We start from the raw sequence: 19,117 nt of genomic DNA, 5'->3' as shown, positions 1-19,117 counted from the left end.
TATCTTTGTAAGCTCAGTCCAAGGTCGGTCTCAGTAAAAGCAGGACACCACATGTATCCTTAGATTATGAAGGTCTGTTTTTAGAAACGCATAAAACTTGAAAGCTCATTGAATCTCACTGGAAGAAAACCGATGATGTGATTCATGCTTGGAGATTGGAGATGAGTTGTGCTTTAGTGTCATTTCCTGGTGGATTGGGAAAACAAAAAAAATAACACAATGCTGAGGGTAGATATGGACATAAATAGATCTAGGTATCTTCAAAAATGATGAGCTAGATGTGCTGTGCTTTATTTATCTTCACAGATATTTCAAAAAGCCTCAACGGGAAGTAACTTATCGACGCAGGTGACAGTCTAAATTAGGCATTGAAAACTTTTCACTCCACTCTCAGATGAGGGAAGATAAAACAAAGGAGAAATTGGAGGGTTCTTGATAGGAACGGATGCCTTCAATCTATTTTTGTCATATACCTCGTGATTCTTGCAGAGAAAACACTCCTACCTTGTTACACTCAGATTCTGCTTTTTGGGGGAAAGAAATAAAAGTAGGGAATGAGGCCAGGAAAATTGCATGTAAACAAATTAAAACCACCCCAGTCATTCTCCCAGGGAGCTCAGAGGGGAGAACGCCCCCTTGAAACACGCCGACTCATAGTGCTTGTTCAGGTAACTCTTGAGTGCAAACGTCTTGTTGCATCGTTTGCACTTATAGTGCTTGAAGGCTGAGTGTGTCTGCATGTGAGCACGCAGGTTAGACCGGTCAGCAAACGCTTTGCCACAGTGCGCACACCCAAACGGCTTCTCCCCCGTGTGCGAGCGCATGTGGCCCTGCAGCAGCCACGGCCGGCTGAACGCTTTGCCGCACACGTCGCACTTGTGCTTGAGGTCGTGGGTCAGGAGGTGCATGGCCATCGCTGGCATGGAGACGTACACTTTCCCACATGTGGGGCACTTCTTAGCCATCTTGCTGTCTATGCTCCTGTGCGTCTGCTTGTGCCGGCTCAGGTTGGAGGATGTGGCGTAGGTTTTACCACACTCACTGCAGGTGTGCCTCTGGGCAGTTCCCCTCAGGGTTCCCGTGGTTTTCCTTCGTGATCGTCCGTCCATGATGAAAAACGCATCCACGCTGTATCCTTCACTCACAGCTGTGTCGCCGTTGATGTATCCCCCGGCTGATGACGAAACTTCGGACCGGGGACTGTCTGGCTGGTCCGAATCGCCATGGATATCACCATGGATGCCAGAATATGTGTTGTTGATGCGGCCATAGATGACCGATGAGTGGCTCGGGGAGGGTACTTTAGAGATGACTGATGAATCGCTTCCAACCACATCGTCGTAAGGATTAGGACTCAGATAATCACTGACGTAGCCTGAAGAGACAAAGAAAGAGGTAAGTCATCGTGGCAGGAGGATTGATTGGCTTGGAAATCTACACGAGTGACTGCTACAAAGCTTAAACAGAGTCAAAAGGGATATTTGAGTGCTGGCAAACCTGTCTCTAACAAAAACCTAAAGGGGCAGTTCACCACAAAATTTAAATTAAGCTTTTTCTACACTTTAGTGTTGCTTATCCACACAAATGGCTTGAGTGTGAGTTTTCCAGTTTGAGACACTGACTGTAAAACCGTCTGCTTCCTCTTGGACAACATCATACTGTTCTCGTTGTCTTGGAGCAACTTTGACCACATAATTTCCTTTGGGATTAATAAAGTATTCTGATTCTAATGATGATTAATGATTCTTTCCAGAACCTGACTCGTCAAAACACTAACAAACATTGCATTACATAGGAACTGTTTTTCTCCTTCTACTGTTTTAATCCATGAACCAAAAGAGGCAGCCAGCTAACATTTCTTCTTTTATTCTAGAATGACACATCTGAGATTGGTAAAAGGAAAATAGTTCTCTTTTTTGAGTTACTAGAAAATATTTTCTCATACAAAACTTTTTCCCAAATGTATGACTGCGTATTATGTTGCTTCAAATGTTAATCATTTTGCACCTTTTAGGTCAAAAGTGCAGAGCACAAAAATGGAAGAGATTAATATTAAGTGCCAAGTTCGTCCAACTATCCACCATGTTGTTGCAATTAGTTATAAAAAGAAAGCACCTGAGTGGTAGAAATACAAGATATGGTTCGAGTATCTATTATAGCACTCGTTACGATACTACTCAAGACCCCGAGGGCTCTGTAGAACCTATCACTACTAAGAAAATTGTTTGTTTTTTTAACTTGTATTGTATAACAGCAGGCCTCAATCACACTCGTTCATCAAAGTTCATTCATTATTAACATTTTGTCTCCAGACTACATTACATTACTGATCACACCCTGGCATCTCTAGTTTCTAAATATCAATCATACCACAATAAGGATCACATGAACCACATTCACCATGTGTTCTGCACTCCCATTATGCCCAGTATCCATAAAAGACCAAAAGGTTTCCGAGTCGATTCGAAAGAAATACCTTCACATCGGTTTTTGGAGGTGATGCAAAGCAAATGAAGGAAAAGAGAAGGAGACAGTTGTGGTATTCATAGTGGCAGTAAAATGCTTCTCAGTCCTTACAAGCAAGGAGGAGACACTTTCCCCTCAGTGGGAAATCTTTATTTTTCATTGGAGGGCTCAGTGAGCACACTTGCTCCTCATCAGCTGCACCTTTTCTGACAGGTCTGAAGCTGCACACAGTCACACCTCAGGGCTGTCAAAACCTCAACTGCTGTACAAAGAGCATCTCTATTACAGCAGCTGGGTGTGTGTGTGTGTGGGGGGGGGGGGGGCGTCCAGTGCATTACTCAGTGGGCGCAGTGACACTGACAGTCTCCGTCTTGAGGGAAATCGGGAAGTACACTTCACCGAGACTCACAAATTCCAAAGCAACCTGCATATTTGTGCACAACCCCTGACAAATCTGGTGAATTATTTGATGCCGCGTTATGATGCCAGCTGCTTCATTATTTCTATTATTGGCACTCAACAGGCAAAACTGTAACAGACACAAGGAGAGACTGGTAGCTAATAACCCATGGCCGCAACTCCTGTGGATTTATGCCGATCAATAGCTCTCCATTTCAATTAGCACTCTGTGAGCATTAAGACACAGACAGCAGAGGAGATACTATTGCTGGTAATATAATTTCATGATGCAGTTCTGAGAAAGGCTCAGATGTTGGTCGATAATGTGATGAGAACAACAGACAGAGGGTAGAAGGGTAGAGAAAGGGGAGTCATATTAAGGTGAGGAAGAGAGGGAGGGAGGAAGAAAGAAAAACCTAGCGGGGAGAAAGTAATGCTACGTTAAATGTGGTGATGGTGGTTGGGTGGTTTGGCAGTCCTGTACACAGCGCTCATGCTAATTTAACATTTTCGAATTTAATTAAGACCAAGTAATAGAGAGAGAAAATAGAGGGAAAGCGAGAGGGGGGGAGAAGAGGTGTGGAGTGGAGAGAGAAAATCATGAATCATAAATATTCAATCATTGCACTCTGGAAGGAAGTACTGTGTTTGTGTGTGTGCCCGTGTGTGTGTGTGTGTGTGTCTTGTTTTATAGAGCATGAGTAAAGTTTTGAAACATGACCAAGTGCTCAGTTTGGACCCTTATAACCAGGTATGTTGACTAAGAGCAGCTGGAGTCTTGGAGATGTTGTAGAGAGTCGTAATCACTCAAACTGACAGTTTCCAGTCCTGCTACAGTCCTGGACCATAGTGAATACTCAGCAGCTGCACTGGAGGTGGTATAGCCTTGCAAGCTGCTGCAGATAAACCACCTACATCTGCTTCCCTCCCTTCTCTAACCTTGCCCTGACTCACCAGTGGCACATGCCACACCGGTGGGCATGGAGCCACTGCAGGTGGGGAAAAGTGCAATATGTGAAACTAAAGTAAATTAAGGTCCACTATAGTCAAAAGAAGATTGATTTCTCCATCTGTAGTAATTTATATTTGGCAGCACAGCTCTGTTCTGGGACCTCACCGCACTTCCATGTGCAAATATGGAAAGATGGAGGTGGGGAGAGCAGCAGCAAGACAGCAGCATACAGAACAGAGCAAGTGTCAGTGACAACAGATGTGATAAGAATTAAATTAGACGGTGGGTTTCAAAGTGGCTTGCAGATGTGCCACAACTGAGGTCTAAAGTATCATCGGCAAAGGGCCTTGAAGAAGACGTTCTCCCAAGTGTTGGCAATCAGGGAACAAAGTAAATAATCTGATGCGCATCAGAAACACTTTAGATATTTTTCCAGAAGGTCAGTTTTGCCTTAGACCTCAGAGGGTTAAATAACAACCTATGTGGGATAACCAGCTGGATGTGTAGTAGAGCAGAGTTTCATCATCAGTTAATGTGTGCTGGCACTGAGATCACCTGATCTGCCGGGACTGCCTGCTAAGTTTTGTTGATGCTATCCTGCTGACCTTTATTCCACTAAAATTTACACTTTCAGTGGTTAATGATTGCTTTGAGAACGGTTTGTGGGGTTTATACACAGACGTCTTCTTCTGATAGGGGCAGTGGCAGAAGAAGTTTGAGAACCGCTGCTCTGATCAACATTGCGTTAGCAAAGATGGCACCAAATTCCAAACTCTTACTGCACAAAATGCTGTCTAGGATTTAGCGAAAAATGATGATACCGTCAGATTTTCTGAAACAGCATACTAATCCATGGTCGTGACCTGCTGGATAAGCAAGACATGGAAAGCCAATTTAGAGTCTATGATGAAAAGGGTTCATCTTTCTGGGGACAAAAAGATGGTGTTCAGTGACTGTTATCTCAATGCATCGTATAACTAATTATTTCTTGGCCACCACAGAGGGTAAATTGTCCTGCTGGTGATGTAGGGAACTATATGATCTATGACTAATTAGCAGAAATCTTTGGTCCTGCGTCCAAGGAAAGAAAGTTTGGGAGGGAGACAGACTGAAAAAGAAGTCTTTTCAAGTGAGCAAAATAACCCTATCCATTATCTACATTATCTTTGACTATTCTGTGAGTACCATATCACCTCTCCTTCACCTGTACTAACAGCCAGACTGAGCCATGCATATGTGACTGACAGGCAGAAACAAAAACAAAGCTCGCTGTCTGGTTCTAGGATACTTTTTTCTCACACAGAACCTTTTTGCACGATCCCTGCCAATTAAACATGACCATTCCCTTTCATCCCTTTTCATTTAAAGCGCTCTGACTGTGACTGTTGCTGTTGCTGCGCATCTCGGCATCAGTGTACTGTCTCTATTTGTTTTTTTGTCTCTCTCTGTCTGAGTATCTGTCTCGCTGTGTCAACTCCGTATTCATTTCAAAGTACTTTAGCAGCATTAGAGCTGATAGCTGTTCTAAATGCTTATTAAAGATTAAATACTCTGCCAAACTAGAGCCATCCCACTTTCATGTGTCTTTGAAATACCGAGAATTAGGAATGGAAAGAAAAAGAAATGGAGAGGGAGAAAGGCTGCAAGCTACAATTTAATTTTTGATCCAAACCAGCAGTAACTGACGCACACTTGTGTGCTTTGGACACTTGTAGGTCACTGACTGCTTCCTGTCTGTGTGTGTGTGTGTGTATGTGTGTGGGTAATGCTGTGCACTCAGCTGTGCAAGCTGCCTGGGAAATGTGCCGAGTTGACAGAAACAGTAGAGTGCGTGCGTGTGTGTGTGTGTGTGTGTGTGTGTGTGTGTGTGTGCAACAAGCTGTATTTGCTTCAGTCAAACTGTTGTTATATTTATAACAAGGGATAGCTTCCCTAGTCTGTACATGCTTGCCACAATGCTACTGCTGCTGCCTCTGCTGCATGTTTCTGGTTTCAGATCATCAGAACGCTTGGGATCTCTTCATCTTACATTTGACCTTGGCACAATGCGAAAACCAGCAGGCTGCACTAACGCATTACACGCTTGTCCCCGTGCAGTGACGGTGATTTATTTTTTTTTAGCTCTTTAAAGCTGCAGTCATTCTTTTTTGGCCACTAGAGGGCAGAATAAAGCAGACACACAACCCAGGCAAATTATTGACCTATAAGGGTGTTATGTGTTTTTCTAGCAAAATCTGCCACTTTATTTGCTTTACATTACTGGATGCTGAACAATGACTCTCAAAACATAAATCAAAACAATAAGCTAAAGGGGGCCAAAGGGGGATAAATGAAGCAAAAAAACACATAGCAATTTTACTCTGGGGATTTGTGACCCATTTACATAGCATATAGTAATTTTATCCAGTATCGTATCTTTAATGTCAAGGGCATATTGACATAGATAAAAGCTCCCATCTCTGTTAAAGTGCATATGGCATGTTTTCTGTGGTTTTGCTTCCGAGATTATCAGACCAAAGCAAATGCATGACTTCTGAGTAGAAATGCTAGGTAAGTATTCCTTTTGTAAAAGATTTCCACACTTTTCCACTGAATATTTGACCCAAATACTGCCCTTTTCATTGACTTTGTATCGTATTTTCCCCGTGTACCCCAGATTATACAGTGCGTGGGAACCATTGGCAGCCAGTGTAGCTGGGCATGATTGCAGAAATCTTTGAAGGTGACTCACAGGTGCTGGAGAGAAGGCTGATTTGAATAATATAATTGGCAACAGAACAACGGTGTATCCCAATGTATGTGTGCTGCTGACATAATGCATTAACATAATCATTTAGCATGGTTTTCTGCAATGATCCTGCGCTCACTGGCTCCCTGTTGCTTCCGCCACAGTCTTTGTATGCTCCTTCGGGAAAAATGTATTTTTCTGCACTAACATGTTAATGTCAGCAACTGTTCAGAGCTGGATGTGTGTGTTTTAATGCTTTGTGTAAGAGTAAAGGCAGGGGGAGATGCGAAATCCTACAGGTACATTTAAAAACTATAACAGGTTGTAGAGGGAGTGCAAAGCAAACCTGAAATTCCATTAAGCATTCTCTCCTGTTTTCTTTAAATTATCTTTTATTCCAGATGTGACTTCCTTTCCTTGAGCATTAAAAACCATAAATAATACAGAGCAATTCAGCCTCATGAAGTGCCTATATAGAAAGCTCTTAACCTCCGACCTGACTGCAGTCAGATCCAATGTGCATCGCACATATATTACCTTATATGACCTATTTTGTATTATTATTAAACCGTCTCTTTTATTGCCCCAAGTCTCAAGAGGTTCTTATCAGACTGAGAGTGTAGGTTTCCTCTCATTTGTTTCTCTACATAAGACTATTTCATGGAACCAGAGCATTTCACCGAGTATAATTACAGTGTTGGAAATGGTATATTTTGGGGGGGGCTATGACCGAAGTTTGACCCTGTAATTCCCTTCTCCTCTTCCTTCTGAAACAGTCATGACTAATGCTTTAAATCTGAGGGTGAAAACATTCTCAGAGGGATGCATGGCAGGCTTTAAATGGGCGCCTGTCTCCGCGCGCGTGTGTGTGTGCTCGGGTGTGTTTGTGTGTGTAGGTGTGTGACTAACCTTTGTCATGATGATGGAATCGCAGACTGAGCTCTTCTCTTCGGCTGTGACCATACGAGCTCTCCAGATCGGCAGCCGAATAGTCGTCCAGCTTGACTTTCTTCACTAAGAAAGACCGAGGCATGATGGCTCCTACACTTGCACGACAAACACACGCTTTTCTATCCAACTTCAGTCTAAACTCACAACCTATCAGCTGATTTTTATTTTAACCGTGTAATTTTATTTATTTACTTTAATTCAGCCACTAAAGCTACGCTTGCTCCCTTCCGTCAAACACCTTGGAAAAGTGGAGACATGGCTTTTAAAGATCAAAGAAACCGAGCTCTCCTCGTGTGCTTCTGCATGTTTACCACACATAATATTAATATATTTTTTTTTTTATATTTTTTTTTTTGCGGTGGTTTGTCAAATATAGGCTATGTCTGCAAGTAATAGCCGGATCTCGTGGAGAAAGCGATCTGTTTTCATCCCATTAACTTGCCACTGGAAGACCTGTGGAGTCCTAAAGGCTGGAAAATAAAAGAATATAAGTCAGTTTCTGTATGGCTGCTCCGTTAAAAACGTCCCTCGTGCCGTGCTTAAATCCGTTGCTTCTAAAAGAAAGATTATGGTCTCGTTCTAACAAACCGCTGGTCTTCAGCACGCGGACAGCTCCCAACAAACACTTCCTAACGTCCAGGCTCGTGCTTTCAGCACCGGACAGCTCCTCCCGTCGCGAGACTCTTCCCCCCCCCTCTTTTTTTTGTTTTTTTTGTTTTACACCGCGTGCCACAGCCAAACCGCTGTTGCCCCTTCAGCTCCAGAGGGAAAGGAGAGGAACAGAAAGGCGAAACGAGCAGTTTTAAGGGGTCTTTCTGCTCAAAAGTAGCAATCCAAACACAGGTGAGTCAACGACTTGACGATTTTTGACCAAAAAACCACCCCAAACAAATAAACAAACATTTGGGTGCCGCTCAAAGAAGCGGGAAGGAGTATGGCAGCAGAGTTGCAGCGCTTGGTTAAAGGTCGGGACAGTTTAGTCCAAGAAACCTCTCGAGACCTTCGCAGGACTTCAAACCCCAGCTCGAATATCACAAACTCAGCCAAAACGTCATCACAGTTCATTTAAAATAAATAAAATATTGCTCAGATTTGTTTTTAAAAACTGCGGCTGGAAGACCAGAACAGCTCTTCTCCGGTCGCTAACTCTTCGTTTCACTCTCTCCCCTCTCTCTTTCCTCCTCTCTCTCTCTCTCTCTCTCTCTCTCTCTCTCTCTCTCTTCTCCACACTCCTCGCGCGTGCGGAGCTGCGGCTCTCTGTAGTGCACGGGATCAGCTGTTGCGGCTTTATAGGGCGCGAGAAGGAGGGGCCAGGGGCGGTTGGGGGGGGGGGGGGGGGGGGGTGTGCTGGAGCTAAATTTTATTCATCAGGAGAAGAAAAAGAAAAAAGAAAAAAAAAGAGCATCTTGTCTTGTTGGACCAACAGCAGCGGTGCTCTGTGATAGCCGGGGAGGGTTTTATTTCGATAGTTTCTTGTGCTTGCCCGCTCTCACACTCTGATTATGACAGTGAAAGATGTTTGGATGGATGCAAGGATGGGTGGATTAGTCCATAAACTGGAAAGCAAAGATTGCGTCTATGTAGACAGGAAAGTTTTCTTTTTAATCTGTTACACTGTGTTGTTTCTATAGATAATCTTTTGCTTTTGCATGTTAAGCTCATGACGTATAAAAATGTTATGTTATAAAAAGTTCAGTAACTGTTGCTTTAAGGGGAAACGTTTGTGTGCCCGCCTGATTTGTAGTCCTTCCTAGGGACCGAAAACCATCAAACCAACCGCTCAACGCCAACTTCTAATGTAGCCCCGCACACAGGTCAAAGCTTTTACGCTGCGATCAACCAATCAAGCTCCTCTTATGCAAATCAGCGCTTCTCTTGACCAATCAGATCCTAGGCGCATAAATCCATAGTCAGCATCAGCCAATGAGTTTGTTTAATGCAGCTGAGGTGAAGGTGTTTTTACTGAATGGTCTTTCAGAGAGACAGAGAAATAGACGGAGACCACCTTTTTTTAAATACCATGTAAACAGACTTTTCCCTCCAGCTACCAGGCAGCAACAGACTTGCATATATACACATTGTCATGCAAAGCCCTTCCCCATTCATACACACGCAGGCAGCCTGGCAGGAGAGATGATGGTGTATGATGTAATTCAGTGACGTGTGCATTTATGTAAGTTCTCTTTGGTGAGGTCCTTGGAGTTAACCTATTTTTAAAGTTCATTGATAAATGTTTAAAGGAGACAGAGAGGGAATGTCCTGTGGGTGTGAAAGAGCGTGTCTATTTTAAAACACAGTACAGTATGTGTAAATATGTGTGGATCAAAGTGCAGCAGCATATTCATCAGTGGCCTCAGGATCTATGCATTGCATAAAAGAGGTTTCTTGTTCATATGTAAGCTTTTACAACATTAAATACAAAGAGTAATAGCATGTGTCTGACTATGTAATCTGAGGCTCTGAAAGTATGAAGAATTTCTTAAATAAATCACATTTTTAGTAAAAAACTAACCTATGGATGTTGCACTGAATCAAATGAGACTCATCACCCATCTTCTTGTGCAGCCCTCAGCCTCTTTTAGTTTCCATCTCATTGTTTTATTGTATTCTGCCCCCCCCCCCCCCCACACACACACACACACACTGTATGTACAAACTGTCTTACATGAAGCATTTCCAGCAGTCACTCTGTGACAAGCCCTTTGTTTGTTTCAGCAAATGCTCCTAAAATGATGCATATTTATCCTCAAGTGACAAAGCCCTCTAGCAGCCATAGAAATGATGACCTGTCATTTGTGCGAAAATGTGTAAATCAGCTAACAATGTAATACAGCAGTATAGAGCCTGCACAGAGAGGAGGTTGGGTGGATGGATGGGTTAATAAAACACGAGAGACTGCTGCTGCTCACTTTCAGTTTAAGCAAACAACTTCTCAGACCTCAAAACTGAAGATTGAGAAAACATTTTATAATATGACATTTTCTCATCAATCTCTTCTCAGTACATTGATGAGAAAACCTCAGAACTTGCCAGAGCACTTTCTCATGACTCCAACGATACGCCTGGCAAGTCTGAAGTATAGCAGTAGCTTCCTTAATTTATCAGCAGGAGCAAGTGAGTAAAGTTATATTCTTCAGAATCCGTTTAAACAAATTGGGTGGGCTGTACTACTCACCAGTATAATTTTAAACTTCTTCAATATTATATTTGTTTTGGAATACTGGGTAAAATATAAGGGCAAAATGCAAACATTTGCAATTATAATAAATTCATATTTTGTTCATAATCAAACATAGAAAACATAGTAAATGTTTAAACTGAGAACATATAACATTTAATTTTAAGTTTTAGTTTTAATTTTTGGGGACAGGGACAAGAAAATGCTAGAAAAATAAGTGGTGCTAAAAATAAACAAATGGGTGAACATTTGGTGCATTAGGTTAACTGGCAGCAGGTGAATAACATGACTGGGTATTAAAGATGACTGGGAGTTTCTCAGAAGTAAAGATGGAGAGGGGTTAAACAACTGGAAAATAAAACTGCAACTACAATTTCAGAATAAGGTTTTTCAATGAAAACTTGCAAATACCTTGAATATCTTATTATGTACTGTAGAATGTCATCTACAGCAGCGGTCCGCAACCCCCGGGCCTCGGACCGGTACCGGTCCGTGAGTCGTTTGGTACCGGGCCGCGAGATTTGAGGCTCAGGTGTGAAATGTATGGTTTTCAGGGGTATTTTCGTTTTTGAGCGTTATTTTGTTATCGTTTTTATCGTTGGGTCTTTTCACGTGTGTTATGAATAAATCTTCTTTTTTCGGTACCGGTACTAGTTTTATTTTGTTGTATTTATCCGCGACACCTTAAAGGCCGGTCAGTGAATATATTGTCGGTCATAAACCGGTCCGTGGCACAAAAAAGGTTGGGGACCGCTGATCTACAGTACATAATGTCGTCAAAAGATTATGAGCATCTGGAGAAATTGCTGTGCTAAACATGGCCCTGTCCAAACTTTTTTTGAGATGCATGTCTTACTATCTATATTTTATTCCTGCACAGTTGGTGTGGAGCACCCACACTTTTCTTGTACATGTGCAATGACAATAAAGGGCCCTTCTTCTTTATTCTACTTTCAAATTCAAAATTGATCAGTAAGTTTTCAAAGTTCTATGGTGAATAAAATATTGGTTTTAGATATTTGCAAACTGTTGCACGCTGTTTTTATTCCCACTTTATCTACAGCGTCCCAGCATTTCTGGACTCGTAATACACAGTAACAAATAGCTGCACTTGCTGATAGTAGAGCCATATTGTCAGCATACTGTCAGGTGCACAGCCTCCTACTTGTTGAGCATTTTATCTTTCTCTTTTATAAAATGCTTCATCACTGGAGAGAAAGTTCCAGATTCATAGAAAGCAAGACAATCCAAGGAAAAGTAAGTATTCAGTACATATGTGTCAGCGGACGTGTAAGTGTATTTCTCTCTGTCTTTCCATGATGATCAGTGACACACACTGCCCATTTTGTCCCATCTGTTTTTGTGATGGTGAAATTGTCCATTCCTCGTGATTTTCCCTGCTAGCCACGAGTGCAGCTATACTGCTGAGTTCAGCGAAATATGTCTGTGTGTGTATGTGTGTGTGTGTGTGCAGAGGCTGTGGGGACATGTGGAGCATAATAATAGACTCGGATGCATGTAGACAGGCAAGCGTTGTGCGTGCATGTGTGTGTGTCTGTGTGTGTCGGCGGGTTTGCGAGTCCTGTCAGAAAACACAATTGTAGGGTCCTTGTTGACTTTCCATTCCTCTGTCTTTTAAAGAGCTATTTAAATGACAGGGTTTTAAATAAAACTCCATTCAAATAGAGGGGTTTTACATATAAAGCAATATCCAGATGAAAGGGTTTGTAAACAAAAACTGACAGAGAGAGATACAACGCAGGAGGGAGGAAAGAATGATAATAATGGATTGGATTTATATAGCGCTTTTCTAGGCACCCAAAGCGCTTTACAATACCACTATTCATTCACTCTCACATTCATACACTGGTGGAGGCAAGCTACAGTTGTAGCCACAGCTGCCCTGGGGCAGACTGACAGAAGCGAGGCTGCCATATCGCGCCATCGGCCCCTCTGGCCAACACCAGTAGGCAAGTAGGGTAAAGTGTCTTGCCCAAGGACACAACGACCAGGACAGAGAGCCCAGGGATCGAACCGGCGACCTTCCGGTTACAGATGCGATTCCCAACCCCCTGAGCCACGGTCGCCCGAAGAAAACCGAAGGAGGGGGAAAGACAGAAAAACAAAGAGAGAGAGCAAGAGAGGGGAAAAATAAATAGAGACAGGTCTTATAGAGGACAAATGGAAGGTCAAATGGGGTTTAAATGTAAAGAAAGAGGGAAGGGGAGCTGCAGAGAGGCAGCTCACAGCGAACAGATAAACGTAGTGATGGATGACACTGACGTTGGCTTCAACTAGCACAAATTTGTAGCATTAGCCTAAATCTAGTTGTGCATTTAATTATCTTTTTCTAATAGTATGCTGAGCAAGACTGCTGGGTCTGCTGGTATCGTGCTGGTATTGTGGAATTAAACTATTAAAGGGCAGTAATCACAAAACGGGGCCACATGAAGATATGGCAAATATGTTGTCATTACTTTTCAAAGTACCTGTATGTGCATTGTCTGATTACATCTTTACTCCCAGTCATTTTTTTCTTCTAGATGAAATAAATGATCATTTCATCTACTTTTTTGGGTAATTTTCCACCACCTTTGAAAAAGCTTACTTCAGTTGGCTAGTATCCATCCTTGTTTGGGGGGAAAGTAAAAATACATGATAACATGCATTTGAGCTAAAGAGATGACATCATTTCTGTCACGGGGGGTCTCTCAGTCTGAGGCACTCCACTAGAGGAGTGAATACATTTTTCACAAAAGCTATTCCCTTGTTTTGTGCTTAGATGATAGCGGTGGAGAACACTGTCTAAAGGCTGACACTTCCTCTAATGCAAACAAGCACAGAGTCGTTCAGAGTTGTGTGCGTGCGTTACTTGTACACCTTAAGAACTGTGAGTGTGACGCTGACATGCTTTTGCTTTTCCGCTTCAAGTCTGCCTCCAAGGGAGCTGGTTCAATTTATCAGCTTGTTTAACTCTCAGATCCAATTTTTATGTAATTTGGGAGTTGTGCACACTGGCTTATTCGTGACCCACTGTTACCCATAACACCCTTGTCTTCATAAATGCCTTTGTAGCTTCAGAGTACACCCCCAAGGGGTCCAGAGATAGATCTGAAGGGTCTCAAGATGATTAAAGGAATAAAAAAGAAAAATATCTGTAATATTTCTCTGTCTTTTTCATACATTTCTGTCTATTTTCTGTCCTGGAATCTCGACAACATTTCTTTGTCTGTTGAGCTGCTCAGATCTTATGACCACACAAGCTCTGGTTTAAGGAGTTGCAAACCAGCAACTCGAATCAGTGTAACCCTGTGCAATACAATGATGACTGAGTACCACAGACGCCGTTTGTCATGTTCAGAGCATTAACATGTGTGCGGCACACAGTCTGACAAAAGAAAATACAACAGAAGTACAAAGACCAGCAGATACCTGGCCATCATGACAAAACATAAAAGAAAGGAACTGGAAATCATCTGTAAGCCCATCATGTCCATGTCACTGATACATATATGGCCCTGCATGTGTGCTATGAATATGTATGTTGTATGTATAAGATGTGACCCTCAACATTAATATGTATTGGGCGGTAATGAGGCGAATGGACAGATCAGATGGTTCCCTTTTTAACTGGTCACATGTGGCTCATTAGGGTAGGGCCATACAGAGCACCTGATACCCTCAAGATGACTACCGCACTCCAAGAATTATTTTATGTCATTTTTGTTTTGTTTAGGGAAAAGAGCGGAGCCTAAAGAGAGTTGAGGGGAGAAGTCAAAATTTAGACCAGAAGTCATCTGCTCGAGTGGCCAAGAGGTGCAAAGCAGTAGGCTGAAGTTCAAGTGTGAATGATTGTGTCCTGGAGCAAAGCTTTCTTCAAGCCACAGCTCCTATAATTGACACTGACCTTTGACCTATTTGTGAACAGGGAAAATCGTAAAACATCCTTATTTTCCCAAGAAGATTTATCATCACATGTCACCGCCTTAGTGCAAAGAAACCAAATTACTTGCAGTGTTAGGTAACTGATAACATATTTGTGTCAATATAGAATGATTCTAGACCTATGGTGTTATCAGGCAACTAAATTTGGGGGGGAGGGTATTTGAATAACTTCCATTAGTGTGACTTTATTTTTGTTTACTTTGATATTTAACCTTAGTTAATGTTTGCCCATGGTACAGCCAAGACAAGCACAAGTAACTGGGATTCAGAGTCAAGGCACTGATTGTCGATGTGTTAGTATAGCAAGCAGGCAGAGTAAAAATTAGTACTTACAATATTAACACTTCATAAGCAGTCAACCTGGTAACATAATGGTGATGAACGCTGGTGAATTTTTGCCTGGGGCCCCAACAGCCTCTAGGATGGGCTGTACTAATGAGCGATGAAACTCACTGTTACCAGCGTAACATGCTGCATGTTACGTTTCCCAGTCCAAAACAAAAGGCCATGTGTATTTAATACGTGTTGACACCAGTAAAATAGTAAGGTATGAGAATATTGGCCTCAGCACAAAACCAGTGCTGAGTATATATAAATATATATACATTACTATAAATAAATAACCGGCTGATGGATAAAAATGTGTTTAGATGCATATGAACAGACTTGCTATGAGGCTGATGCTGTGAACTCAACAGTTTAAAAGAACACACTTCCATTTCCTGACCTCTTTTTTTGAGTTGGAGCCTTCTCTAAGCCACCCTGTGGTGGCAAATTCAATTATAGTGGTTAAAAATGTGATAAAATTGTAGTTTCAATAAAACCAATAATACTGCAATATTTGCATCCATGACGACAGAAAACCAATCCAGTCCAAATCTGGGAAATTTGTCTCTGCCTTGATTGTGCAAGGACTGATATTAAACTGGGAATCACATTACCCTTAATGAATCCCATGCTGCATTTGAAAACTTTCTAATATTTGAGAATTATCTTACTCATTGGTTTTTAGTACCAGCTACAACAGCAGAAAATGCAGATCTCCAGTGAAGCTTTTAAACGCTCAAACCCCAACTCTCTACTGCATTTAAATTCCTCCACAAATGACCCCAAAACAAAAAATCATAGTAATGCTGTTAAAATAACTGTTCGAAAAACAACTCATGTTGCAACTGCTGCGACAGCAAAGCTTCAGTTAGGTTTAGTCATTTGGTTAATGTTAAATTGTCTAACCTGATAGAAGCTAGGACTGGTTCAGAATATCAACATTATTACGGCTGATGGTACCTGATGAGGGTTTTTACCCTCAAACTGGACAATCACCCTCTTCTCTTGAACAAAATCTCTGAGACTGTCATGGCGGGGTACGCCGGTGTGTTTTTTTGATTGGACCCAGAAGCAGACACTGAGAGAGGAGTTGCAGGTGAAACAAAAAGGGGAGTCTTTATTTTGGCTGATGGCATATGACAAAAATAATCAAACAGAGAAAACTATGAAAAAACATGAAATACTATGACTGTGGTGTGCATAACAAAGACATGACAAAGACATACAGAAAACAGAGGACTTAAATACACACAGGAGGTGATCAGGGGAAGTGGGAACTGGTGGGGGAAACAGCCGATTGACATGAACCTAATGATGGGACAGGGGAAGTTAAACTAAATACGATGAACAAAGAACACAAGACTCCTTCAAAATAAAACAGGAAACATGGAGAAAAATCCAATAAACAATGAAGCAGACCCAGTACCATGACAGAGACAGGGTGAGGTCCGTTTAAATGGAGCAAGTCTCTCATGGTTGTCTTTGTCGTTACTCTTTATTCAATGCAAATTCCCAAATTTGTCAACCATGCTTTCATGTTCTCCCTACTCAAACTTTGTGACTCTGACTGCAGCACCTGAAATCTTCCTTTGCTTCTGTCATAGTGACCGTTCCCATTAGAGGGCTCTGTCACTTGAACACAAATATCTTTATCTGATATCTAATGTGGTCATTTTACCTGAATTTTCCACTTAATATTCTGACTGTGAACTGGGAATGGACTGCAGCATTCGGCACACAGCTCTGTGAGCACAGAGGACACGCACTTACGTAAACCTTCTGTTTGAGATGGGAAGCCAGTGAAACGAATAATGGATTAAAGGGAAGGGGAAATGAACAAGACAGTGCTTCTAGCAGGTAGCATACTGCTGCGGTGGTTGGACTACTGGTCTGAGTCTCTTGGTTGACTGTTCACTTTCTGGTTCTCTCTGTGGGTTTCCTCTGGGTACTCTAGCTTCCTCCTACACTACAAAAGCATACGTGTTAGGTCAGGGATGTCAGTCTTATTTTACACTGTGGGCCACATGCAGCCCACTTTGATCTTAAGAATGCTGGACCAGTAAAACTCCCCCTTCTGACAGTTTAAAGAACTTTAAGTACACATTTAAACCCCGAGATATCTTAATAGAAGAAAAAAAGTGCAATTTCAGCATGACCTCGATTTTTGCACATGATACAGAAATGTTTTTGTAGTAAGTGAAAGAAATCTGTTTTCAATACTGTTTAAATTGTAAGAAATAAATGTGTAAAATTAGAGAAAGTTCTGGTAGCTCATTTCCCAGACTTTATTCTAATTATAAAACAGAACATTTCTGTTAATTCACAGAAAACTGACTTAAAAAAAAAAATCTTCTATAGTAGATGATGAAAAAAGAGAAAAATGTTTGCTGTATTATGAATGGAGGTCTTTATCAGTTGGAAAAGTTGGAAAATGTAGGAAAATGCAGTTAAAATTCCCAAATTTATCTTTTCCTTCATTTTTTTTTTTTCAAAATCAGCCAGTGAGCCTGATTGGAGTCTTTGCCTGGCATATTCTGCTTTATATCGACCACCCCTGTGTTGGAATAACTGTCAATGTTAAATAGGCCGTGGATGTGAGGTAGATTAAGAACTTGTGTGTATAGAATAAAGTGCTTTTAAATTTAAGTTAAAGTGTGAGTAGAAAAGCACTATATAATGGTTCTGCTGGAGGTTTTTCCTCCCCACCGTCATCAAGTGTTTGTTCATAGATGGTGGTCTGATTGTTGGGGTTTTATCTGTATCAGTGTAGGGTCTTTATCGTACAATGAACACAGCTTGACTCAGTAGACACTTTCCAGGTGACTTTATGGACTTTATGGGTTTCAATACACCAAGACGTCAACAGTGAAAACAGTCAAACCTTCATAATGGGGCCTCACAAACCAGTCACTGATGTTATAGTGTATACATCCGTCTTGTAAACTATTTATAGTTAAAATGGCTTTTTGCAGACAGTGAATGAAGTGAGGGTCCACAGCAAACTATGATTTGAATAATTGTGTTTCTGTAGAGGGAATCATGCAACGCCTCTCGAGTAAAAATGAAAAAATAAAACACAACAATGGCATGTAATATGATCTCTGCACAAACAGCCACTGAGATTGTTTTTTAAGGGAGGACAGTCTCAGTCACGGCTAACAGAAGAGACCACAGTAGATTTCAGTTGGTATGAAATGTCACAGTGATCCAATATTTTTGAAAAATGTTGAGTAACTTCACAAAACAAGTCCAAGTAAGAAACAGAAGAAACAATACTGGAAACAATTATATATTTATATCTAATACAATTAATAGTAGTGTATAAGAGGTGATTATAAAGACAAACTGTGAGGCTTGTATGAGAAAGAGATGCATCTGTTACAGTATAACACCACCTTCATGTCCTTCACTTAATATTTCAAGCCTTGGCAATAAAAGAAGAGAAAGTGCAGCTCTCTGTCAGAGAAAAGAATGAACAGCAGAAAATTGAATTACTTTGAACTGTATCAAAGTTTTCTAGCAGCAGTAAGGATTTTGAACAATCTTCTCATTTTTCAAGTCTTTGAACAACTGTGTTTCTTGGATTTTCTGTGTGTCTCAGGTCTCTGCAATTTCATCTTATCTCTTTACACTAAATTGAATTTGCCATTAGACAATGATCCGAACGTCTAATGATATCACTGATCTCTCTCCCCAGCATAATACAGATTCTGACAATTTTTTTCCAGCTTGTCATGGACAGCTCAGCATGCAAATGAAAAGTTACACGCTGGTACTGCCCTGCTATGAAAGCCTGATATTGTATAAATTTTAATTATAAGCCACCAAAAATGCTTCGTTTTTCTTTTTTTACTGGAAGCTGTACATGCAAATATGTTTCAAGCATAAAGCAGCTGCCTGCTGGAAACAGGGTGGCATCGCATGAAGAAGGCTTCTTTATGAAACATCATTTTAACATTTACTTGTGTTTTGTTCCTTTCGGGGTGTGAAAACTACATTTATAAACACAAGTCTGGGGCAACACATTTAGACAGACAGGTTTATGAATCATTAATTCAAACACAGACGGCTTATTAACCAGTCTGCGTTCACAGCTGGCTCACACCTGATACCTTCAATGGCCCCCAGACACCTTTAACTGTGTGTGTCTGTGCGTGTGTGTGCGTGCGTG

At 41.4% G+C, this 19,117-nt stretch overlaps 1 protein-coding gene across 1 annotated transcript; it reads right to left on the bottom strand.

The window, feature by feature from the left end:
* Positions 1-599: 599 nt before the first annotated feature.
* On the bottom strand, positions 600-7,578 carry LOC146609626 (transcriptional repressor scratch 1-like). Its single transcript, XM_085346320.1, has 2 exons — positions 7,455-7,578; positions 600-1,375 (listed from the first exon to the last, which is right to left on the bottom strand). Exons 1-2 carry the CDS (start codon positions 7,576-7,578, stop codon positions 600-602), a joined length of 900 nt encoding a protein of 299 aa, XP_085202446.1.
* Between the last annotated feature and the right edge of the window lie 11,539 nt (positions 7,579-19,117).

This window comes from Diplotaxodon limnothrissa, linkage group LG22 (assembly GCF_057381915.1).
Source record: "Diplotaxodon limnothrissa isolate DT_005_m linkage group LG22, D_limnothrissa_male_GT1.1, whole genome shotgun sequence".
Lineage (NCBI taxonomy): Eukaryota > Metazoa > Chordata > Actinopteri > Cichliformes > Cichlidae > Diplotaxodon > Diplotaxodon limnothrissa.
This window is presented reverse-complemented; position numbering and strand designations above follow the sequence as displayed.

Excerpts from the sequence above, each read along its gene's own strand:
- LOC146609626 (XM_085346320.1), bottom strand. The coding sequence starts at position 7,578 with ATGCCTCGGTCTTTCTTAGTGAAGAAAGTCAAGCTGGACGACTATTCG. Across the intron at positions 1,376-7,454 it reads ATTCCATCATCATGACAAAG|GCTACGTCAGTGATTATCTG; the intron begins GTTAGTCACACA and ends TTGTCTCTTCAG.